Consider the following 24,838-nt stretch of genomic DNA (forward strand, 5'->3'; position numbering starts at 1 on the left):
CACTGGGGAGGACGAGACCTGGGACCACAGCCCGCGAAAGGGGCCGCGAGGGCCGAGGCGAGTGCCCGCCCCTCCGTCCTCCCAGCCCGCAGCTCTCTCTGTCCGGCCCTCGGCCTGACTGTGTGAGTAAAGTTTTATTGGAACACAACCACGTCCACGTGTGTGCAGTCTGTCTCTGGCTGCTCCCGGCCCGCAGAGGCAGAGTCGAGGACTTGCTGCAGAGACCACGTGGCCCTGGACGCCTCGGATAAGTGACACCCGGCCGACTACGGAAAAGCCACAGACCCCGCTCTAAGAGTTTCAGGGGACAGAGACAGGACGGGCCCTCCACGCCGGCGAGGCGGCGGCGGAAGGGCCCGGACGCGGGCTCGCCCGGGCGGGCGGCCCTCTGACCAGACGTACCGAGAGCGTTAAAACCTGCTCCTCCCCCTGACCCCGCGGTCCTCCGCCCAGGGGCCCGTCCCTGAGGGCAGCTCGGAGCCGCCGCAGGGCTGGCCCACACACACTCCTCACGGCCGGCCCAGAACCCTGCGGAGTCGGCGGCCGACCGCGCGGCCAGCTTTGGCGGCCTGGCTGGCTCCGGCTGGGCACACCGGGGACAGCCCTTAGCGTCCAGGCAGCCCTCGGCGACCTTGGAGAATGCCCACTGTACAATGGGGCCGGACGGCTCGCCTCGTCCCTGGGACAGGATGTCCCGCCCTCTGCGCCTTCTCACTGGCCATCGTGGGGACTGCTGGCCTCTGGAGCACGGCAGATCTAAGAGGCAGAAACAGCTCCTGATTCTGCCCATGGCCAAGGGCACGCGTGCTCTGCGGTGGGCATGGCAACGGCCCTCTGCCCTTGGCCCTCGAGTCCTTGTGGCCCTGCCATGCGCCAGCCCAGGGCTCCACGTGAACGGGAACTTCCAAGTGGCTGGAGCAGGGGACCAGAGGTGGCCCTGCCCCCCAGCCCGGGCTGAGCGCCACTGCCCAGAGCCAGAGGCCAGCGTGGGGCACCGAGCGCCCTGTGTGCGAGCAGGGGGGGGCTGTCGGGGCCAAGCTGGGGGCAGGAGGTCAGGGGAGAGGACGGGAGGCCGGCGGTCCCGAGGGACGAGGGGACGGGGAGAGGAGGACTGGGAGCGCTCTGGGCAAGTCCGGGCCGGCGGCAGCCCCGGGCACTCGGGGGACAGGCGCGGGCGGGCAGGCTGAGGTGGGCGGGCAGGAAAGGGGCCGGCGTCGGGGCTGCAGCGGGTGCAGGCCCAGGCTCGCGCGCCTGTCCGGCTCTGAACCCTCCTCCCCAGCCCCAGCCCCCACGCTGTTCCTCAGCCCTGCTCGGAGGCAGCTGCCTGCAGGGGCGAGGTGGGTGAGGGGCCAGTCCACCCCCCACCCCCGCCACAGCGCAGGGCACTTCAGTTGCTCCCGGGGTCATAGTGCACTCTCCAGGGCGCGGGGACCGACTGGCTCCGGGACGTCCTCACAGGCACCGCGAGACCGCCACAGACGGCCCCCTGAGCACACGGTGGGCTCCTCTCTCCCGTCCTTGCGTTAGGGGCTCCGGGCCAGGCGCCCACCCCTGCCCGTCCTCTCCCGGGCTCAGCTGACCCTCAGCCTGAGGTGTGCCCTGCGCCTGTGGACGCCTCGGCCGCTCACGGTGCCATGGGTGCCTCTGTGACCATCTGGGGGTGGGTGTTGGGGGCGTGCTCAGACGACCCTGGAATCCTCCCGCAAGGTCGCCAGGTGTGCCCAGCGAGGGGCCCGGCTGGGGTTCCGTGCTGGGACTGGGAGGGGCAGGGGCCCCGACACCCTGTCCGGCAAGGGGGGACCAGGAGGACCAGCCCCGTGCCCGGGACCACGCTGACGAATCTGCGTCTGGCCTCGGGGAATGCAAAGGCCCCCGCGGCCTCCCTTCCCTGACCGCTGACCAAGGCAGAGGCCCGGCCGCCACCGTCGGCCCCTGTGTGCCAGGCCCGCCCCGGGGCTGAGCCCCGAGGGCAGCGTGCTGCCCAGGGACGCGGCACTCACCTGGGTCCGGCCGCCACCTCAGGGGGCCGTGTGGCCTGGCTTGGCCGGCCAGCGGGCGTGGCCCTGAGGAGTGAGGATGTGCTCTGTCCCCAGCTCCCCCTCCTGAACCTCCTGCCCCGGGACTCGCATGGAGGGGTTGGCGGGGAGCCTGGGGGACACTGGGCTCCAGGCTCGGGTGCCTGGGGAATGGACAGGTGTTACGGACTGAGCCGTCCCCCAAATCCACTCGTCGAAGCCCTAGGCCGATGAGATGGTGTTTGGAGATGGAGCCTTTGGAGAGGTGATGGAGGCTGACGAGGTCACAAGGGCGGGGCCCTGGCCCCAGAGAACTGAGATTCGTGCCCTCATGGGAACCAGTCAAGACACCGAGTGCTGTCCCCGTGGTCGGCCGGGAGCCCGGGACAGGACACCGTGCGAGGACGCGCCCGCCCGCCGGGAAGGGGCCCGCGCCGCGGCCTCGGGCTCCGGCCCCCAGGACCGCGAGGCGGCCACGGCTGTGTGTGGCGTGTCGTCCAGCAGCCCCGGCGACTGTGACCCCGGCTGTCAGCAAGATGGGGGTGCGGGGGGAGCGGGGTGCGGGGGGGGCCGGCCAGCGTGCACCTGACGCGTCTGTACCGCGAGACTGCGGGGCTCCCCAGGAGCCGAGAGGCTCGTGCCTCTGGAGTGGGGGATGGTGCCAAGCCTGCCCAGCCTCCAATGTCCCGAGCCGGCCTCGACCTCCGACCCGCTCTGCCCGCCCAGGCCGCCGGCTCGGCCTGCCCGTCACCAGCTCTGGCTCCACCCACGCCCCTCCATCGCCAGCGCCTTGCCCAGCCCCTGCCTCCCCCGTCCCTCCCGGAATATTCTCCAGAGTGGGCAGCCAGAGTGCGCTTGGTGATCCTGTCCCCCACCCCTTGGGTCCTGTCCCTGGTCGGAGCCTGGAGAGCACCCCGCCGAGCTGGGCCCCCTGCCCGCCCCTGCCCTGCCCGCAGGGTCGTCCGGACTTGGAAAGTCGTGGGAGCCAGTCGTCCCTGGTAGATGCTACGCACCAGCTCCAGGGGTGCAACATGGAGCACCCCAGCCCTTGGACAGCTCTGAGGATGCTCTCCTGCTCGCGCTTCCGGGCTGAGGAAACTGAGGCACGGAGAGGCTGTGCGTGACTCTGAGGTGGCTCTAGGGGGCCTCGCCCTGGCCCCTGCCCTGCCAGCCTCCCGCCCCAGGCCGGGGCCCCATGGGCACGTCCATCCTGGCTGTGGGTCCTGGGGCCTCTGTCTCAGCGGTGCGCCTGAGTCTGGCCAGGCCTCGTCACCTTCCTGGGCCACGCGTGGCATCGGAGGGGCTGCTGCTGGGAGTGCCTCGGCGGGAGCCGGGGGGTGGACACAGGGGGCTGCCCAGTGTGTGTGGGGGAATAGGGGGGCCCCTGAGCTCCCGATGGCAGGTGTAGAAGTCATACCGCTCCATGGCCACACCTCCACTAGCAGCCACTGGGCCCTCTGCATGGCCGGCCAAGTGGTCAGCTGGCCTCTGCCTGACCACCTCTGGGGACAGAGCTCTGCACAGCTCTGACTGTTGAGAACTTGCAAACGTTCCTGACGCTGACCCAGAAAGTCCACTCCCGAAAACAAGGCCGGACGCGAGGGGCGGATGTGAGCGAGGAGGTTTGCCATGACAGGGTAGATAACGGTGACAACTGCCATCGACCCGAGCCCAGCACCCTGAATACCAGGTGCATGAGTCCCTCCACACACGCCCCTACCCCGTTCACATGCACGCTCACACGCACACTAACGGAGTGACCGCCCCGCACCACGGACCCCCGCTCGGCGTCTGAGGACCACCGCCCTGCGGGCGTGGCCCCCGCCTGCCTCTCAGGCCTCCTCTGCCGCACGCACGCCTCGCTGCAGACACACGCCTCCTTCCTGCCCCGGACCTGTCCCTGCCCCGGGCCTGTGCTCGCTGGCCCCTCTGCCGGGAGCTGCCCCCTCCCTCCGCCCAGGTCCCGTCTCCCTCCTCCGCGGTGGGCTCCTCCACGCGATTCCCACTTCGCTCCCCACCACCGCCCTGTTCTCAGCCCCTCTGGCCCCTTCCCCTGCTGCCACCCCGATAATTGACCCAAACCAACCCCAAATCAGGCAATCGCTCTCACACAAACTGACTGACCCTGGGCCGCGGAGGCGAGAGTTCAAACAACGCGACCAATTTATAAACAATTTTCTCTGTGACGATTAAGTTACATTTTCCCCAATAGCTGCTTAATTTTCTTGTCAAAAATACACAGTTTTCACATTTGTCTCGCTGTAAGGGTAATTAATTTCCAGACCATAAGTAAGAACTTAATTTGATACCTGCGAGGATTATAAACTATTTCAAGCTGTTGTTTACATGAAATCAGGAAAGATTCGTTCTGTTTGCAATTATGTTAATGAGGAGATGGCGTGGGTACTTTTTTAAGGGAATTCGGCATCATTTTACTGTTTCCAATGAATTAGTCTAAAAGGGTCTGCTGCCGCAGCACGCCCCTCCATGGCTATTTTTAGGGTGACCCTGGCGGGCGAGGGGGCTGTGGGGGCAGCTGAGGGCCCGGAGGAAGGCTTCTATGGGAATGGCCTGGGAGATCGGGGACCAGGAGCTCTGGGGACTGGGCTGTCCCCAGGTTGGTGGCAGTGAGTTGGGCCTGCAGGTTAGGACTAAGGAACCTTCTCCAAGACCCCTCCCGAAGGTGAGAGGAAAGATGGACGGCCACTGCAGCCCCCTTGGGCGTCCTGAGCCTTAGGCGCAGTCACAGAAGCCCCGGGAGGGGGTGTGCAAGGTGCCGTGTGCCCCAGGTGGAGGCCAGGGCGGAGGAAGATGGAGACAGGTGGGGGGGGGGGCACACTGAGGTGGCCGTGTGCGCCCCGCCATGCAGAGAAGCAAGGAGCCTTGAAGACATGCAAGTGGTGGTCGCAGGCCCATGGGGACGGGACCCTTGGGCCCCAGAGTGAGGGCCGAGGGTGGGCAGAGCAGGTGGCCAGGGAGGGGCCTGCCGTGTGGATGGCGGAACAGGGCTGGCATGGCCGTGGGTGCCGCCGAGGGGCTCTGGGGGCCCGGAAGGCAGCGGCCGGCCGGCCCGGCCCCCGACCTCGAAGTCAGACGTCACGGAGAGCCTGAGGCGAGGTGGCGTCCGGTGGTGGCCGGGCCTCCTGGGCACAGCAGTCTGCCCACCTGCCCGCCCACTGGGGGACGCGGGAGAAGAGGGCTCATCAGGGGTGCCCTGCCAAGGTCTGCAGGCACACGGGGGCCAGCCCCCGGCCAGCCGGCGCTGGCGAGGCCCGGCATGCTGCCCGGCCCGCCCCCTCCCCGGGCCCCGGCCCCTTCCTCACAGCACCCCTCCCCCCCCCGAGCTGCCCCTCCCAGCCGGCCGCGAGGCTGCGGGCGGAGGCCTCGTAAATCCCGGGGTGCTGGAGACAGCCCAGGTGAGGCGGGAACAATGCCCCGTTGTGGCCCCGCGGGGGTGGGGTGCCACCCCTCGCCACCAGCCGCACGTTGCAAAGCCCCTCGCCTGCCCCCGGTTTCGCCCCGCTGGCCCCTGGGGGCTTAGGCCGGGGACAGGCACCAGCTCACTCGACACAGAGGCCATTGACGGCGGCATAAAGGCCGCTTGTGTTGGCACCGAAAGGCGAGCCTCTCCCTGCCCCGCCGCCCATCACCGTCACAGCTGTCAGGTGGCGTGGGCGGGCACGGCCCGGCAATGGGGCTTGTGTGGGGACGAGGACCGGCCCGCGCAGGGAAGAACGGCCCTCAGTCTGGCTTCCGGAGAAACCCGCGAGGCCCGGCCACCTCCGGGGGCCGCGGTGGGCGCGTCGCGGGGGGTTCCGAGGTCGGGGGACATGGCCGAGCAGGAGGAGCGGGCCCCACGGGCCCCAGGCCAGACGCGGGGCCACTCAGGGGACGACTCTTTGAGGACGCGAGGGCCGGTGCCAGTAAACACGCCACAGCGAGGGATGCTTCCTGGGCCCCGTACGGCCACCGGGGGTGCAGGGGGGTCCAGGGAGAGGACGGCGGGGACGCGTACAGCCACCTCGCTGCAGAGCGCGGTGACTGCCCGGCCTCTGTCCCCCATGTCGCCGACCATTTCTCCCAGGCTCCTGGGAGCCGAGAGGATGGACGTGGCCACCCTGGCCAGCCTCGGGCATTAACTCAGACTGACCCCTCCATGGACGGGGGCCGTGCTGGCTTCCGGCAGGGGACAGACGGCTTCGGTGGGGCCCGAACGGTCACCCGGCTTTTCGACTCTCACGTGGGGGCTTCACCGTGTGCAGGAGGCAGGGAGCGAGCCTCGGCTGGTGTCCAGGTGGCCTCTCGGGGCCACGTGGCACGTGCTCCCACGTTTAGGGGGGTGGGTGGGCATCGAGAAGGTCGCAAAACGTCACGTCACAGTTGTGGGGGACGCGCCCCTCGGGCGGGGCCCTCACCGATGCCGACCCTCGGTTGCCAGTCCTGCCAGGTCTAAGGAGCGAGGAAAAGGCGGCCTTCCTTGCACAGGGTCAGGGAGGGCTTGGTGGCCTCTCTGGCTGGGGGGCTGGGCGTTGCCATGGCGGCCGGCAGCCCAAAGCCAGCAGAATTGGGGCAGGACTCTGGCTTCTGGGCACTTGGGTGGAACCCCAGGTGGCCGTGCCGTGGGAAGGGGTCCGCCCCAGGCGCGGAGGAGCGGCGGGTCGGGAAGGGGCTTCCTGGTACCACGTGCGCCCAGGGTCACCGTCCTGCCAGCTCCTGCGCCGTCACCGGCTGGCGGGTTTGAGGTGCTCACGCTGGTTTGGGGGCAGAGCTCCAGGGTCAGGGGTCGAGGGGGCCGGAGCGGGACAGAGGAGCCGGCGGCCGGGGCTGAGGCCTCCGCAGGAGGTGGCACAGGCCCGGGGGCGCCGGGGAGGGGACACAGGGACGTGGGGCCGAGCGGGGAGGTGGCCCGGCTGAGCCCCGCGCTGACGCGAGCGTGGGCTCAGAGGACGGGTTCCCAGGGCGCCCCGACGCCCGTGGGTGCTGGGGCTGCTGCACAGCCGCCCCCGTCGTGCCCGGCGCCCGCACACGCGTCCCCATGGGTGCCCTTCCGCCGTTAAAGGACGGAATCTGTGAGCCCCCCGCTCCCCACTTTCCACTCCTGGGGGGAGCTGAGGGGCTGCGGGCACCGGCACCCTGAGTGGCCTTCCCGCAGAGGCTCCCCCGAGCCCGGCAGACCAACCTGCAGCCGCCTCGCCCGCCCCGCCTGCGCCCGCGGTCCCCGGGGAGGGCCGGGCCCAGGGCCTCTGTGACACCGTGTCACCGACTGGCGCCTCCGGGGCCCTGCCCGGCCCTCGCTCTGGGCGCCTCGCTCTGGGCCCCTCGCTCTCCTCCATTTTCCTTCCTTCTTTCTGCCCGATCTCTTAGTTGTGGGGTTCCGACTGCCCACTGCGCACATCCCAAATGGAGTCTGTGCTGCCCCTGACTTGCCTGGCCCCCGACAACCCTCTGGGCAAGCAGAAACCAGGGTCCCGCCTGATGCCTGTGCAGGGTCCCGCCTCATGCCTGTCCCCTGGTCGGCCCGTCTGGCGCAGCGGACTGTGAGCTATCGCCCCACGGCTCTCCCCTGGCCCGAGGTGCCAACGGTGCCTCCGAACCCCACGGCAGCCCTTCTGCTCGGGGCCCCCGCCCTCGCCTACCTTGGAGCCTCGTCCCCGGGAGTCAGAGCCACCCTGCCCCCCGCCCCCAGGCTCCGGGGCAGTTCCTACGGCCCCGCATTCCACTCGTGGGCCTGGCTGGTCACCCCGTGGCCCACCTCGCCTGTGATCACCGTCCTGGATGGCCGTGCCCGCCCGGGTTCTGGGGCCTTTGCACGGGCCGCTCCGCTGGGCACTGCTCGGCCCCACACACCCACTGCCGGGTTCGCTCCTGGCCAGCTCCAGGCCGACACCCCGACACCCCGACACCCCGCCGGCCTTTCACGCTGGAAAATAGGTAATGCAGGGCGTTCTGCGTGTCCCCTCCTCTGCTCCCACACCCGGCTGCTCCTCGACCGTGGCTCTGGCCACTCCACCGGCCGCCGCAGGGCACGCCGGCCAGGCACAGTCGTGGCCCAGCTTCGCACTGGCCCTCCGTCCAGAACACTGCACACCAGACGGCCACATGTGTTGCCCCCTTGTCCCCCAGACATCCTTCCTGCAGACGGCCTACCCTCCTGTGCCCCTCGAAAGGCCCAGGTCCTGCCTGAGCGCGGGCCTCCCCCTCGCTCTGCCCCGGGGCTTCCGCCCTTTCTGAGAGGGGTTTGCGGGGTGCGGCCCGCGGGCTGGACGTCTCCAGGGGGCCGGACCCCCAGGCCGCCCGGTGCACGCGCCGCTCGCCCGGACGAGGGTCTCTGGGAAAGGGCCCCGGGGAGCAGCCTTCCCGGGCAGCCGGCCCCCCTCCTGCAGCCTCCTCCGAGCCCGGGAGGGCGGAGGCCCCGGCGGCGTGGCCGGGAGCCGGGGAGGCGGCGGGCCGGGCGGGGAGGCCGCACACTGCCAACGCAAACAGCCCGGCGCGCCTCGGCCCCGGCTTAATCCACAAAAATTTCCATCTGCCTCTGCGGCGCGCGGAGCCGGGCCGCGCCGGCCGCCCGCGCGGAGGGTAAACAGCGGCCACGGCCGCAGCCAGCGCGGCCGGGCGGCCATTTTGTGGCCACGCGTCCGAGGGGCGCCTGGGCCCCGGGCCTGGACCCCGGGGCCGCCGCCCGGCGCGGGGCGTGTGGCCTTGTGCCGGGGGACCTGCTGGCATCCACCTGCCACCCCGCGCCGGGCACCGAGGCCGGGGCCACCGAGCCTGCCGCCCGGTGCCCGGCCCGGGGTGTCCGGCGCCCAGCGGCCCCGCCGCCTCCCCCGGGGCCCGCCGCGGCCAGCGTCCCAGGCCCGGGCCCGGCCGGCTGCCCCTTTCCGGCCGGCCCCCTCCCTGGGCGGGCGGGGTCGTCCCTGCCTCTGGGCTGGGACATCTATTTTTGGTGGTGACCAAGCCACTGCTTAATATGCAGGACCGGCCAGGGGCAGGCTGTGCCCTGACCCGCAGGGTGACAAGTTTAAAAAAGGGCCCATTTTGATCAAAATACATGTTTTTCTGAAGCCGGCCAAGGCGGCGGGGGAGGGTTTGCCGCAAAGGCGCGGCTCAGCGTCCTTCGGCCGGCCCCGCAGACGCTGGCCCGCCCGGCCGCCCGGGCCGCACGGCCCCCAGGGGCTCGTGCAGGGCCCGTGGCCACCATGCCCGCACCCCGCCTGGGCACACACGGCTGTCTGTGCCCGGCCCAGCCCACCTCGCTTCCCGGTCAACCCACAGAAGTTGACATGGACTTGAGCTAAATTTTTAAAAATGTAAGTTTCCTTTCTGGCCAGTACTTGAGGCCTATAAATAGAGTGGTTCAGGAGAGGCCTGGTGAGGGGGACCGTCCCCAGACTGGGAGAGAAATGCCCGGGAGAAGGCGGGGTGCTGGGGAGGGAAAGAAAGTCCTCGGGGGGGCTCCGGAGCTCGTGAAAGGCCGGAGGCCGAGGCGCGGCTGGGGACACCGAGGCTCGCGCTGCGGAGGCCGGCGCGGGGCCCACGGCGGGGTCGGGCAGAGCCTGAGCACCCGACTCCCTCCCGGGAGGCCCAGCGGGTGGTGCCGGGAACAGACGAGGCCACCGGCCCGGGGGGCATCTGCGGCTGCTGGCCAGGGAGGAGCGGACTGTGGGGACAGAGGGCCGAGTCGTGCGGCCGGCCTTCCCGCGTCCTACCTCTGTATCAGGACAGGCCCGCACGACAGCCCGGCCGGACACCGCCCTGAGGGTCAGCTCTGAGGCAGCCCCGGGTGTCAGCGAGGGGCTCCCCACCCATGTCGCTTAGCCCCTGGGACAGCGCCTGCTGCTCCAGCCCAATCACCGGGACCACGGAGAGAGGAGGGCTCGGGCCGCAGTGCCGACCCCGTGGCTGGCCGCAGCCCCTCCCGTCGGCCCCGTTCGTCCCTCGGGGCAAGCACGGCTTCTGCTGACCGCCGAGAGCCAGCCCGTGCCGGGGGACAGATGGCAGACCCGGCCTCCTCTCAGCCTCTCCCCTGGGCGCCCCCGCCCTGGCAGGGGCGTGACCCCAGGAGCCAAGCCCAGCAGCACATGGGCCCCTTGGTTCTGTGCTAACCCAGGGGCTCCTGCGCGGTTAGAGGGCCGAGCTCCGGCCACGCGTCACCCCCTCGCAGGCCGGTGCTGACCCCGGGCCCGGGAACGGGCTGTTGAGGCGCGTGGCGTGGGCAAGGACCGGTCGGCCTTGGGGGCCGCCTCGCGGTCAGGCGGCAGGCCCGAGTCACGGGGTGTGCCCGCTGCCTCTGGAAGCACATGGGTGGACAGACGGATGTCCGGCCACGTGGACACGCCGAAGGTCCCTGCTCCCCACCGAGTCGCTGGAAATGGTGATCTTGCTGGGACCACATTCCCCAGAGACCTCTGGGTGGGGCCATGTGACCTGCTCCCACCAATGGGAGGGGCACAGGGGTGCGCCGGGCGCTTCCGAGCTGGAGGCGCTGAGGGCGGGGGCTGGCTCCAGGCCTGGCCGGGGGCATGGACGGCGTCCCCCTCTTGGCACAGGGAGGGCCCGAGGGGAGGAGGCTCAGACCAGTGACCAAGGCCTGGGTGGCGGTTGCCGACTGAGCCCCGGGCCCTGGCGAGGGGGAGGGACGGCCCTCCTGGTGGCCGTCGGACGGATGGGATGACCAGAGCAGGAGGCTGGGAGGGAGACGCCGGCCCCTCCTCGCTGTCACCCCCCACCCGAAACGCCGGTGGCCCACGGGCACCCCGACTGGAAGAGGCGCCGCCGCCTGCGGCAGACTCGCGGGGCCGCCGCCCGCTCCGGCCGGTGCCGGCGCCCCCAGCCAGGCCGGGCCCCGCCGCCCGCCCAGCGCCGCCTCGGCCGCGCGGTTCCGTAGCACTGGGACCCCCGGTTGGGCCTCTTCGGTTTCCGACTCGGCGGCTCGTCACAGGTGTCCTGCCGGGCGGCCGACGGCCTCGGCTCCTGAGCGTCGCGCCCGAGGGTGCTGCCGCGTCCCACACCTGGACGGCATCTCCACCGACTGGGCTCCCACCACACCCCGGTGGCGCCCGCGCCGGCCGGGGCCGAGCGTCCCCGCACGGAGCTCCCCGACCCGCTTCCTCGGTGGAGGCGCAGACGGGGATCGCGGGGCGCGAGTTTTTCTTTAATGTGAGCAGACAGACCCGGCCAGACCCCGGTCCCCGCGCCCTGCGACCTCGGGGACCCCCATCCCGCCCGCGGGGGACAGGGAGCCTGCTCGCGCCCTCCGTGCCGGCGCGGGGCCTGATCATTTCCTTAGATGTGGTCGTCAGTGTGTGTCCCGTGGCTGCTGGGGGTGGCGGGCATCTCCCCGCGCCGGGCCCTCCGTCCACCAGACGACGCCTCCCGAGCCCGGCCCCTGGCTGCGACGGGGCCCGCTCGGCCTCCAGCCCCGACGGGCTCGAGGCAGGCTCCGTCCCGGGGCCATGGAGCCACGGCGCGTGAAGGGTGTGGGGTCCCCGGCCCAGGAATGGGGGTGGCGGCGCTCAGCGCCGACTGGCGCTTCCATTATAGGTTTATCTTTGAAACCCTAGACAAAACAGGGCTTGTGTGGTTTGACTGAAGAGCCAGCACCTCAGGACCTCGCCATCCACTAAGTCGGCTCCTCAGGAAAGAAAAAATACACGAACCTTAAAATAACCAGTTCCCAGAATAGCAACTAATGACGGCTTCTGAAGGGGGCCCTTTGATCAGGCGGAGCCCACGCCCGCGCCTGCTTGAGAGCAGCTCACCAGCAAAGAGAGAAGTGTTGGGGGGTGGGCAGGGGGGGCGGGCAGGGGGGGGGCTGGGCAGAGGGCTGGGGGAGGGGCAGGGCCCGCGGTGCCCGTTTGAGGGGGCCGCCCGGCTTTCTGCTGCGACCAGCCCGAGCTGGCGGTGAGGTGCTCCGTGGAGTCTGAGGTGGCCTTGCTCTGGGGACAGCGGAAACGCAGCCTCATGCAGCCTGCGCTGCTCCCCACGGCCCCCCAAGATCCCAGGCAGGGACGCCGAGGCCGGAGGGAGACAGACGTGGGTGCTAGGAACCAGAGTCGCGGGTGGACGGGCCTTGGGGACCTCGCGGAGGTCTGGGCCATGCGCTCCGGGGCTCAAGGGAGGGGATTCAGGGAACCTTCCGGAGAACGGGAGCCCAGGAGGGGTCTGCGAGGGGGGACGAGGGGAGGAGGAGGTGCCAGGGCACAGAGGTGCCGCCCCCCACCCAGCCCCACCCGCTGCCCCGCGTCGGCGCCACCGGCCCTGTGGGGTCGGCCCTGTGGGGACGTCCAGCCTGCCCCGTCTGCCGACACAGCACGTGAAACGTGGCCCGCAGGACCGGGGAACTGAATTTTAGTTTAATTTTAACAAATTCAAATTGAAATACAGATCCCCAATTCGGCCGCTGGAAAACTCTGTTTGGAACAGCTCAGGTGTGAGAACCTCCTTTTTTTCACTATAAATTTTATGATCTCTGAATGCAGACCAGGAAGTTCTCACGGAACCAGCCTCCGATCTGGGGTGCGCCGCACATGCAAAGCACACTCGCTTCCGAAGGAAAGGTCGACCACCTCAAGAATTTTTTAATACCGATTTCATATTGAAGTAGTACCATTTTTGATCTGTTGGGCTAAATAAAATATGGGATTACAACAGATTCAATCTGTCTTCTCCTCTTTTTAAATATGGCTATTAGAAAATTTACAGCCACACGCGCAGCTCCCATTGCATTTCTGCCTAGAGCAAAGGGTGACGGACTTTTCTGTAAGTCCCACGGGTGCTGGGGATCACATACGACCCCTCCAGTTCCTGGGGGACTCCTTCCTCTCTGAGGGACACGGGGCCTGGAGGAGGGTCCCCCCTCGGGCCAGGCTTCCGAGGGCTGGCGGCCCAGCCCAGATGCCCCCGAGTCCCAGCACCAGACCCGAGGGACCGATGCGAATGAGACATGTTCTCAGTGCCCCAGCCACACGGGGCGAAGGAACCAGGCCAGGAACCAGGGCCGCAGCGGCCACGAGAGCCGGGCCGCCCAGAAAAACCCCGTCTTCAAAATCCCATCTGCGTCTGCTCTACGTGATCGCGTGTCGGAGAGGGAGCCTCGCTGGCGCTGACGAGCTACCCGGGAAACGAGGGGGGCGGGGGGCTGAACACGCAGCGAAAGCGGAACCCACAGAAGAAAGAGGGGCCCCGCGGGCGTCTGACGAACCGAGTAAACTCGAGCTTCGGTTTTCAGAGCTTCATGGGTGATGGATGCCGAGGCAGCCAAGCCCGGGCCTGCCCCGGGCGGGAAGTCTCACGGCGGAGCCCTGCCCGAAGCTGGGGCCACGCTCCCAGAATGCGCTACGTGCAGCGTGAGGATCAATGAGAAATAATTCCCCGAAAGGACTGCAACGAAGATTGCTTTGTCACCAAGGAACGGAACACTGCTCGCCCTGAGAAATCGCATCCGCGAGCTCGCGCGCTCTCGGCTTCAAAGCCCCGGTGCACGCCGCCTGGGTGGTCTGCAGCTCTGGAGTTTGAAGTCCAGGGTGGCGGCGGCATTCCCATGTGACAGACAGCAAAGGAGGCGAAGTGGCCCCGGAGCTTCCCCGAGGACCTCGTCTCCTCTCTGGGCCTCAGAGATTCCCACAGCTAAACTCTGACATGTGTAAACTTGTGATTTAAAAAAAGAAAACCCTCAAAGGGAATGAAACGCCATGAATGACAGCAGGGGAAAAAAAAAAAAAAACCCAGAGAGGCAGCCTTGCAAAGGCCGTAGATGCCAGAATGAACAGGAACCAAATAGGAAACAGCCACATTCAATCACTTCGAGATTTTTTTTTTTTTTTAGAATTTAAATATACGAGTCGAGAGAAAGATACCATAAAAAGATCCATCAAGTATGAATAAGGACCACATAAAATTTCCACAAAGAGGAAAAATGATCATCGAAATTGAAAATTCTTCGAACAGATTTAGTAGCAGAATAGACACAGTTAAAGAAATAATTAGTGAATCAGAAGATGGATCAAATGACACTCTCCATGGTACAGTACAGAGGAACAAAGCGATTTGTTTTTAATTTTTTAACGTTTTTTAGTTTTTAGGTGAGGCAACCCTTGGTCGACCTCACAGATTGCAAGGACCTTGTCAGTTTACGATCCCTTATTTTTTTATTTTTCACGCCTACAGCACCCGGTCTTTCTAGGTGGTCTCCCATCCAAGTACTAACCAGGCCCAACCCTGCTTAACTTCCCAAATCAGACAGGATTGGGCTTGTTCAGGGTGGCGTGGCCATTGACTGAAATGAACCGATTTTAAAAAGAGCAATTAAGAGACATGGAGGGGATGGGTGTTTTCACGAGGCTGTTGCCTCCTCAGATGGTCTTTTTGTTATGCTGAATGCAGCCTGAATTCTTTTTATGATTTGTGAACGCCTTACCGATTGCATCTGACTCCTGACTCTAACACTGAAAGAGAGAGAAAGACAGAGAGAGAGAGAGAGAGAGAGAGAAGGACATGGAGGGGACCAGGATGGTCTAACGCACGTGTAATGAACATTCCAGAAGGACATAACGAGTGGAAGCAAAATCTGAAGATGAGGTGGCTGAGAGACACCCAGAACTGATGCAAGACAGCAAGCCACAGGTCAGACAGAACAGAAGGACCTTTCCGTTAACACCTCGTGGTGACAGTGCGGGGCACCAAGATCAAAGGGAAGGCCTCGAGGGCGGCTGGCGGGGAGAGAGCGGTCGGTCGCCCTCCAGGGAGCGACGCCTTTGCTCTCGGCGGCAGCAGAAGGAGCCGAAGTGCAGTATGACCACGGTTTTGACACGCCAGGAGGCAGTCATTTTGGTGACGCGGAGCCCAGGATTCTATACCCAGCGGAAATATTTTTTAGCCGTAGAAAAAGTCATTCTGAAACAAATAAAATTGGAGAGACTTCGATTTTCACGGAAGGAAATTCTAATGGCTACTTTAGCCGGGAAAAAAGTGAGGCCAGACGTAAGATCCGAGATAAAAAATAATTCGTGGGTGACGGAAGCAAATAGGTGGACAAATTTAAACACACGCTGGTCGAATGAAATGCTACTAATGATACATTATCGGGTTAAAAATAAATATAATCGAACTAAAGCATGTGTCAGCAGGAGAGCGACCGAAGCTGAAGTGTCCTAAGGTCCTCATTTTATCACGGATGTGGGTGGTTGGCGATGGCAATGCACTTGCCATCGTGGAGCCATTTGAAATGTTCTAGGTTAACGTTCACGAGAACGGCAATACACAGCTTTGACACCGACAGACGGAGAGATGAAAGGGGAAACAATCACCCGTCCAGCAAGAGGTGTGGAAGAGGAGCGAAACAAACCTTGAAACGTTCGGCACGAACGGGAAGCGCGAGATACGCTGCTGGGAATCGACCCCTGGTCACGGGGAATTACATTCAGCACGAACGTATCAAATGGTTAAAAAAAAAAACCCCTCGGTCATGCAGTGTTTATAAAAGTCACCCAAAATGTGTATTTAGGACTAAGAAGAATTTTAAAACCTGACACCAAAATCAGGGGAAAAAAACCACACACATACACAAGAAAACTACAGATCAACATTCTTTATGACTACAGATATAAACATTCTTAACAAAATATTAACAAACCAAATCCGGCAACATTTTAGAGATTGTACAGCAGGACCGAGTGGGAAAGGCATGTGGTTTAACACCCCCAAAATGATTTATGTCTTACACCATATTAATAGACTAAGGTGATTGTCTCTAAAGGTGCAGAATGGGTCCTCGAGAAAGTACAAGATCCCTCCCTGAGAAGAGCTCCGACCGGCAGGAACAGAATGAAACATTCTTAACCTGATCAAAAGCGTCTGCAGGAAGCCCTCAGCTGACGTCACACCCCGTGGCGCACGACCGAACACCTCTCCCTGTGAGTGTCTTCCTTAGGCACTTCCAGTCAACATGCTACCGGAAGTCGAAGCCAGTATAATTAGGCAAAAAAAGAAAAAAGAAAAGAAAAAGGAATTAAAGTCAACCGGGTTGGCAGGAAAAAGTAAAACTGTCTTTAGTCACACACGATATAACTCTACGTGTAAGAAATCCTAAGGAATCGATAATAATAACAAGGAAATTTGCTAAAAATAATAACAGCAATGTCATAATTTACAACCTTGATATAACAAAGAAGTCTTATTTCTATATAGTAGTAAGGAACAATTCAAAAATAAAATTAAGAAAACAATTTCGTTAGCAATAGTAAGAAAAATAGCAGAATATTTAGGAGTAAATTTAACAAGAGATGGGTAAGATTTGTACACTGAAAAGTGCAAAACACCACTGGAAGAAATGAAAGGCGAGCAGATGAGCGGAAGGGTATACCATGTCCATGAATTGGAAGACTCGATATCGATAAGACGTTATTTTTTCCAAATGGACCTATAAAGTCAACAAAATGCCTATCGAAATCCTAGGAGGTGTTTCGTTTTGTTTTGTTTTAGTAGAAATTGAGAAGCTGATTCTAAAATTCATACAAAAATTCATAGGACTTAGAATGGGCAAAGTAATTTGACAAAGAAGAACGAAGTCGGAAGACTTACACTGCCTGATCTTAGGATGAAGAAGCTACAATAATTAAGACAGTGTTATGCGGATTTAAAGATGGGCGTATAGATCAATAGAACAGAGTTGGGAATCTAGAAATAAACCCATATATTTGACGGGTGGTTGTGGGGGGAATGGTCTTTTCAGCAAAAGGTGCTGAGGCAATTGGATGTTTATAAGCAAAACAAAACAAAACAAAACAAAAAACCTTGTCTCAGACTTTGCTTCAAACCACACCCCAAAATGAACTCAGAGTAAATCATAGACCAAAATGTGCAAGCTAAAGCTATAAAACTTCAAGAATAAAGAAATAGAAAAAAGTGTTCACGGCCTTGGATTAGGCAAGAGCTCTTAGATACAACATGGAAAGCATGGGCACCATGCAAGAGAAGATAAATTGGACTTCATTAAAATCGAAAACTTTTGTCTTTTAAAAGACACGATTAAGTGAGTGAAAGGCCGGCGACAGAATGGGGGGGAACATTTGCAAGTCGTGTGTCTCGGGAAGGACTCGTACCCGGACCTATAAACAGCTCTCGCAGCTGAACCACAGAACAAACTGCTTAATTAGAAAATCGGCAAGAGAGTTGAATAAACATTTCACGAAGGAAGACTATGAATGGCTAATAAGCACATGAAAAGTTGTCCAACACCATTAGCGATTACGGAAATGCAAATCGAACCCACAATGAGATACCATTACACACTCAGGAGAATGGCCGAGATGAAAAAGGCCCCGGTACCCCGCGTCTGTGAGGGGATGGGGACAGTCGGACCCCCGCGCGTGACTGGCAGGAGGTCGAGGCGGCGCGGACCCTTTGGGAAAGCAGTCGAGACGTGTTTTTTAGCAAGTTAAACAGAAACACACCCACGACCCATCGTTTCCAAGCGTAGGCTCCGAACCGGGAGGCCTGAAACGCATGTCCGCACAAACACTTGTGGATAAACGTCCACAGCAGCAGTGCCCACAATGGCCCCCGGGCTGGAAGCGATCCAAATGTCCATCAACTGGCAAAGGGGCACACAGAACGTGGCCGAGCCACACAGCCGAGTTCTGAATAGCATCACAGACGGCAGAGAGGCGCGGGGAGGTGCGGATGACCCTCGCCGTGTGAGAAAGGCCGAACACAAACACCACGCATTGTCCGATTCCATTTGTAGGACATACCCAGAGAAGGCACATTTCCAGCCTCAGAGAAATTTAAGGGTGCAGGCACAGAAAACAGAGCGGCGCCTGGCCGGCCGCGGGTGAGAGCTGGCAGGGGTTGCGAATGGAATCGAGGGACCTTTTTTTTGAGGGGGGAGGGCAGGTCGAAAATGTTCTAAAACTTAGTTTTGATGGTGGTTGCACATCGAACTATAAATTTACTAAAATTTGTTGTACGTTTACATTGCGAGAATTTTATGGCATGAATTAAATAAATTTTATGGCGTAAATTATACCCCAATAAAGCTTTAAAAAATAAAAAGATGTATAAACAAAATTAAGTTTGTATAGCAATGACAATAGACTGTAAGGCGAAAAACGCTACTTGAGAGAAAGAAGGTATTAACATAATTATAAACCATTAAACTCAGCAGCGAATGCATAAAAATTTGAATACTTGTGTACCTAATTATAAGATCTAAGAATGCGTAAAGCAAAAATTCACAGAGACGGAAGGAAATCCAGACAAATGTGCACGATAGTTGGAATTTTAAGGTATTTCTCAGTAACGATGGAGCCGGTAGATAAAATTATTCCAGTTGGGCTTTAGATTTCAACAGAACAATCAACGAGCGTGTCTTAGCAGACATGCACACAATGCTGCGCCCAGCGGCTTCAGAACACCCACGGCAGTCGAGTCCGGAGGGCACGGTCACGATCCCCGAGCACGTGCCGTGCCGCGCGACATGTTCCAGAAGGTTTCACAGGGCCGACGGCACGCGGATCGCTTTCGCCGGCGACAGAGCAGTCGCAGTGGAAGGCCCTCACCTCTGCGACTCCGAAATCACGTTGATAAATGGCAACTGGGAGAACAGATGGGTCATAGCGGACGCTATAGAAATACACGCGGGAACGGACGTTAGGAGCACGCGCCACCTCCCACGGCTGCGGCGAGACGCGCCTCTGAGCGGCATGCGGGGGGTCTGAGAGGAAATCATTCTCCGGCCTAAGGAGGGAGAGCGAGCGAGATATTCAGGCCAAGGGGACAGAAGGACGAAAATGAAGAGAAGGAAATGCCCACACCTGCAGCGGAGCTCGGCGGGGGCGGAAATTCCTCGCGGATGTTAATAAAACTGGCCAATGGCTGGCGAATTGGACCAAGGTGAAAACGAGCGACGCCCCCTCCCCCAACGTGACCGCTCCTGGCGGGGAGGAAGGGGCCCGATGCTGACGACCCGGACCCGAACGCGACCGGCGCCAGGCGTGCCCGCGCCAAGGCGGGGCGTGCAAACCACCGGAGCGCGTGACTTAGCAGGGCCGGCCCGGGAAGGGGCGACCGACCGCGGGAGACGCGAGGTCGGGGTCGAGAGCTTTCCCACGAGGAGAACGCCAGGCCCGGGCGCCTTTGCAGCCACGTTTCGCACAACGCGCAAGGGATAAAAATCTTAATCCTGCACAACACACCCCAGAACACAGAAAAACGAGGAAACGCTTCCCGGCTCGGCCTGCCGGACCCACATGCGTTCGGCACGAACCCCACGAGGACGGCGCGGGGAGCGTTATGTTAAGCATGTCTCCCACGCATAAATATTGACACAAACATTCCAAAGACAACATTAGCCAGGGGATTTCAGTGGTGTTTAAGAAATAACATACAACGTGACGGGCGGGGGAGGGGCTGGCGGCCGCTGGAAACCCAGCTCAGTGCCAGATCCGGCATGGAGGGTGGGGGGGGGGGCTGCGGGGCCCGGCGGGGGGACCGGTTGGGACGACATGCCTTGGGGTCCTTCTGCAGGCTTGCGTGGGTGGAGGGGTCCCTCTGGGATGAGCAGCTGAGAGGGAGGAGGTGTCGGGGGGCCACCAGGTCCTGGGTTGCTGGGCCTGCCTGGGCTAATGGGCGGCAGGGTGGTGGGGGTCCCAGGCTGGGCTTGGTGGGAAGGAGTGTTCGGTGGTGGTGAGGGGGTCCTTCCCACCCATGCCCCCTGAACCGGGGCCTGCAAACCCAGGACTTCCCTGTATCCGGCTCTGAGCCATGGACATTTCCGGCAAAAACAGAGAAGAAAGAAATCCTCCCAGCCCACTGCGCGCCTCGTATCAGCAAACGCGGTATGAGCTGAGCTTGCAAAATAAACAGGGCTCCACGAAAACACCGCGGCAGGCTGGGGACCAGCGGGGGGGGGGGAGGGCAGCGCGGCCTCCGCCATCTGGCCCCCGAGGGCCCGGGACGCCTGCCTCCCCCGCCGGAGAGGCCCGGGCTGGGGGCTGCGCAGGGCCCGCGGTCGTCCTCAGGGCTCCTGTCCCAGGGCCTGGAGAGGCGCGGCTGCCCCGGCTGAGCCGGCTCCGGCCCTCGACCCCCGACCCCCGACCACCGACCACTGAGCTCCTTCCCGCCTCCCGACCCAGCCCCCACCTCGGCCTTCCGTGCTCACGCGGGGCCTGTCTCCAAACAGACCCCTCGGGCTGCAGACATGGTTTATCTGCCCTGCCCCTCATCCCCCCACCGGTCTGGGGCCTCCGTGGGGACTGGCTCTTCACCTAGCCAGCTGTGTGGCCTCACCTAACCGCTTGACCTTTCCGAGCCTCAGTTTCCCCACCTGTGAAGGAGGACTCATTTGGACAGATAGCAGTCCTTCCCAGCACAGAGAGGGCAACGTGGGAGAGCGAGCAGCGGCTTGGGGGGCCTCTGGGGACCAGCCTCCCCCGCACAGCGGAAGTGGGTCTCCGGGTGGGCGTCTGCGGCGAGGCCCGAGGGTGCGGGCCACAGGGGAGACGCAGCTTCTGCTCTACAGCCCTGGGGTGTGGCGGGCCTGACAGGACTGCCAGGCCCGGGAGGGGGGCACGAGGTGCCCCAGGAATGGGGATCCCGGAGGCGGGAGCGGAGGCACCCCGCTGATCAGCGAGAGGAGCACGTGGGTTTCGCCATGTGGCCCCAGCCCGGGCGCAGGGAGAAGGGCGCACTGGCCTTGCCTGGCTACTCTCTGCAACGGGACACCCAGGCCCCGACCCTCAGAATGGCCTGCTTCCAGGAGTGGGGGCCAGTGGCCGTGCGCCCCAAAGGCCCCACCCCCCGAGTCCTCCGGAGCCCCCCGTCCTGCAGCTGAGCGAGCCCGCCTAGGATGGGCCCTGTCACAGTCCCGGCCCAGGGCCTGAGCTGAGCGGGGTCGCAGTGGGGGCGGCACCCCCGGCTCCCACAGCCCCGGCCGGCCTCCCTTCCGGCCGGGCCAGCCAGGCGGGGCTGGGGCAGGGGCTCCGGCCGGGGGTGGCGGTCTGCTGGCACAGCCGCCGCTCCCGCCTGCCGGGCCTGCGAGGGCCGGGCGGCTGCTGGACTTCCTGCCCCCCTACTCCCGCAGACGGCAGGGCTGTGCGGGGCTGTTTCTGGTCGCGATGGCGTCAGTGATAAGTGGGGCGGCGAGGGGCCCTGTGCCCTCCGGGCCCGGCGAGGCCCTTTCCCAGGGTCCGTCTCCAAGGGGGGACACCGGTCAGCACAGGGGAGGGGCTGGGCAGACGGAGCCGGCGCCGCCCACCGCAGCCTCCGCCCGGGCCCAGCGCCTTCCGAGGGCGCCCGGTGGACAGGGGGCTGAGGCTCGGTGTGCGCGTGGGTGGGTTCACCCCCAAGGCCAGGCAAGGCGCCCCCCCACCCGTGGGCGGCACCGACTGGTCTCCCTAAGCTGCTCGCAGACTAGTGTCCCGGAACCCTGGCCACCGGGCAGGCTGGGCTTTGTCCCCAGACTGTGCCCGCAGGAGTCGAGGGCTCTGGGAGATGCTCGCCTTTGTTGTTCTGACTTGCGGGCGCATCATCTGGCTCCCCAAGGCCAGTGCCGGCCCCACCTCGGCCCACCGCACTGACGTCGGTGGATCGGGGGCTGTGTCCTGGTTCTCAGGCCCCCGTAGCTCTTGGCTGGGGAAGGGTGAGGGGGGCAGAGCATCTGGGAGTGGGGGGGCCACGAGGTGGCTTCCAGACTTGGGAGCCCAGGCGCCCCATGAGTCTGGCCAGTGGCAGGGGCCGGTCAGCAGAAGGTGCCGGGGCCGAGCCCGCTCCCGGGCGGGGCTTGGGGCTCCGTGCGGGGCCCCCCTCCCTCCTACGCAGGGTGCCCGGCCTGCCCTCCTGGGCGCGGCTGCCTGCCGCAGCTCATGGGGGGAGCCCACATGTGTCTCTGGCTGCGAGCATGGAGACCGAAGGCCGAGGACGTGTCACGTCCACCTGAGTGGCAGAGCCCAGGCCTGGCCGGCCTGGTGGGCTGACCTCTCCCACGCTCAGCTCCCTGTCTGCCCTGCCAGACGGTCCCACTGGGCTGTCTGCGGTGGGAGGCGGGGCACCGGCCTCGCTCAGGCCCGAGCTGGCGGATGGGCCCAGGCCCTCCGGCGGGGTCAGGGCATGGCTATCCCGCGAGCCAGGCCCGAAGCGAGGGCCCGAGTGGGCACCCGGTCGCCGGCCTCCGATTCGCGGCTGATGCCATGGACCACGGCCAGTGCCGGCCGGGCAGACCGTGCGGGTGAGGTGGGGGTGCAGCCGAGCTGCAGCCGGGGCCCAGGGTGGGGTGCGGCCGCGCTCCCCCCGCCCCCGCCTGCCCAGCTGCCCGATGGCCGGCGTGGGCCGGAGCCAGGCGTTGCCGGGGAAACGGGCAGCAGCGCTCCCTGCCCAACCGAAATGCCTCTATTTTTAGCCGCCCAGCGACTTTCAGATAAAGTCCACGTTGCCCTACGAGCTGTTCGGCAAGATAACCGCCCGCTGCGGACCACGGGGCCTTCGGCGGCCTCCCCGCCCAGACCCTCACGGCTCCCAGGGTGTACTGGGAAGGGACCCAACCAGGCACTGCGCCCGGCGCATAGGGGGCCTGCTGGTGGCCGGGGGGCCGGCACCCTGGAGAGCAGGTGCCCACCTTCCCACTGTATGCTCGGCAGGGCCTCGGCTGACGCCCCGCACCCTCGGGCACAGTCGGGACCGGGCAGTGGAGGGATCCGGGGCCCACGGCCACTCCGCGGAGGACCTGTGGGCACTGGGCGCCTCTTGCCAGTGAAGATGCTGCTCATCGGAGGCCGAGAAACCAGCCCGGCCTGGACTTCGACCCATGGGGCCGACAGCCAGCCGGGCACAGCGGAGTGGACACGAGCCCCCTGGCTCCATGTGTCCACCCTGAGCACAGAGGGCGGAGGGGGCACGGAGCCCCACAGGCCCCCCGGGCCCCTCGAGTCCTGCGTGCACTCAGCCCCGCCCGGGACGGAGCCGGACGGGGAGACGCTGGGCGGTGTTGGCTATCGCCACGCCGCCCGCGGCCGTGCCACGCCGCCCGCCGGGCCTACCTTGTCCTCCACCCGGTGCAGACGGGCGCCGATGGTGTTGCTGCCGCGGTCCTTGCTCTTCTCTGTGGGGTGAAGTGCAGAAATCAGGGTGCATGCTGGCAGCGGGGGGGGGGGGGCACCCTGACTGGGTCCGGGGACAAGGGTGGGGCGCGAGGTGGCTGGGGGTCGAGAAGTCTGAACCCGCGAGCTGCTGGGAGCACTTCTGGGCAAGAGCTTCGGGAGGCGGCAGGTGGGGCTGGGGGCTGGGGGGGCGAGTCTCCAGCTCTGATCCACTCTTCCCAGCCCTTGGACTGGGGTGCAGGGCACAGGAGGACGGGGACGCGCCCCACCACCTGCTGCCCCTGCCATCCGGCCCCCGTGGGAGCTGCGGCTCCCGTGTGAACTTGGGCGACCCCCAGGGTCCTGCCTGGCCCTGTCCTCCCCGCTGCGGCCTGCAGCCCCATCCCGGGCCGTGAGGCGTCGGAGCTGGGCACCGGCACCCACCCAGGGGCCACCGAGGGCACCTGCAGTTCTGGGCTGGCCACTCGCCCCGCGGCCCCCAAGCCCCTCTGCCCGGCCCCACCCAGACCCGCGTGGCCCGCAGCACCGCATGCTTCTCTCACGGACCGAAAACCCCTCATCCAGCACATCGAGGCCGCTTCGCTCAGGGCGGGGTCCTCCGGCCCCCCCGGCCTTCAGCCCCTGTCACGCACTCCGGAGGCCCTGTGCTCTGCTCCGATGGCGGGCGGGCGGGCGGGGAAAGGCGCAGTGCGGATCCCGTGCCCGGGCGTCTCGCCGCGGAAACCCACCTGAGACGGCGATGAAGAGGGAGGGCTTCCCGATGGACTGGTCCAGCCTGAGGGGGGACAGAGAGCAGCTCACGCTCGGCCCGGGCACCGCGCGACACCCGGCCTACCGGCGGGAGGATGCCCACCTCCAGGGCCACCCGCCACCGCCACCCACGCACCTGCCGGCTGCCTCCCAGGCCCGAGGCCCATGCTCCTGGGGGTGCCAGGAGGGGGCTCGGTGGGTGGGCAGCCCCCTTAGAGTCCCCCCCAGGCAGGGCAGGACCCCGGAACCACCCAGTGTCTTGTGGCTGCTTCGTAAATGCCCCAGGCTGGCACCTCGGACATGCTCCGAGAGGCAGGCCTGGGAGCGGGCACTTCTGGGTGGGGCCAGGCCCTCGAGCTGGTGGCTTCATGTCCCGGTGGTGGGTCAGGGAGCCCCGGGACACTGTGGCACACGGAGCCAGGCTCTGGGCTTGGCCCCCGTGGGGACGCAGCTGGCCTGAGCCCTGCGATCCCCAGGCTCATGCCGCTTCCCCACGAATGAGCTCTCCAGGCTCAGACCCGAAGCCAGAGCGTGCTGGGCCCCCACGGTCAGGGTCCCCGGCCCCGGGCCCAGGGCGGGGAGCTGCGGGGCGTGCTGGGAAGTGTCCTGCAGCTCTGTGCCGCGGGGCAGCGGGGGGCCCCGTGCGCCGCCCCCGTCCCGGCCCCTCTCCAGCCGCAGGCCCCGGGCCGCGCCTACCTTCTCTGTAGCTCCTTGATGCGCACCATGAGGTTGAGGTGGCCTTGGGAGTACTGCTCGATGACGTCCCGCACGTCGTAGGGCTTCCGGGCTTGCTGCGGGGCCGAGAACACGGGTCACCCCTCCGCGCCCCCGGCTTGGCGAGGTGCACACCATGCAGGCACCTGGGCCTCCTGGGGTCTGAGGAGGTCACCCACGCGGTGTGACTGGCAGGCCGGCCCAGCGGGCAGCAGTGGCTGGGGCATTGCCAGGGGCTCGGCCGCTGGCGGCTGGGTGGCCCTGGCCAGC

At 64.5% G+C, this 24,838-nt stretch overlaps 1 protein-coding gene and 1 pseudogene across 1 annotated transcript in view; both read right to left on the reverse strand.

The window, feature by feature from the left end:
* The window catches only part of KCNQ1 (potassium voltage-gated channel subfamily Q member 1), a 255,539-nt gene that overhangs the window by 34,351 nt on the left and 196,350 nt on the right, over positions 1 to 24,838 (reverse strand). The window contains exons 13-15 of the mRNA XM_016131129.2: positions 24,551 to 24,645; positions 23,833 to 23,879; positions 23,045 to 23,106 (exon numbers count right to left, since the gene is read on the reverse strand). Of these exons, the coding sequence (XP_015986615.2) occupies positions 23,045 to 23,106; positions 23,833 to 23,879; positions 24,551 to 24,645 (204 nt within the window). The remainder of the gene's footprint in view (positions 1 to 23,044; positions 23,107 to 23,832; positions 23,880 to 24,550; positions 24,646 to 24,838) is intronic.
* Positions 14,172 to 14,290, reverse strand: LOC118603572 (annotated as a pseudogene).

Source organism: Rousettus aegyptiacus, unplaced genomic scaffold (assembly GCF_014176215.1).
Source record: "Rousettus aegyptiacus isolate mRouAeg1 unplaced genomic scaffold, mRouAeg1.p scaffold_m13_p_5, whole genome shotgun sequence".
NCBI classification, from domain to species: domain Eukaryota; kingdom Metazoa; phylum Chordata; class Mammalia; order Chiroptera; family Pteropodidae; genus Rousettus; species Rousettus aegyptiacus.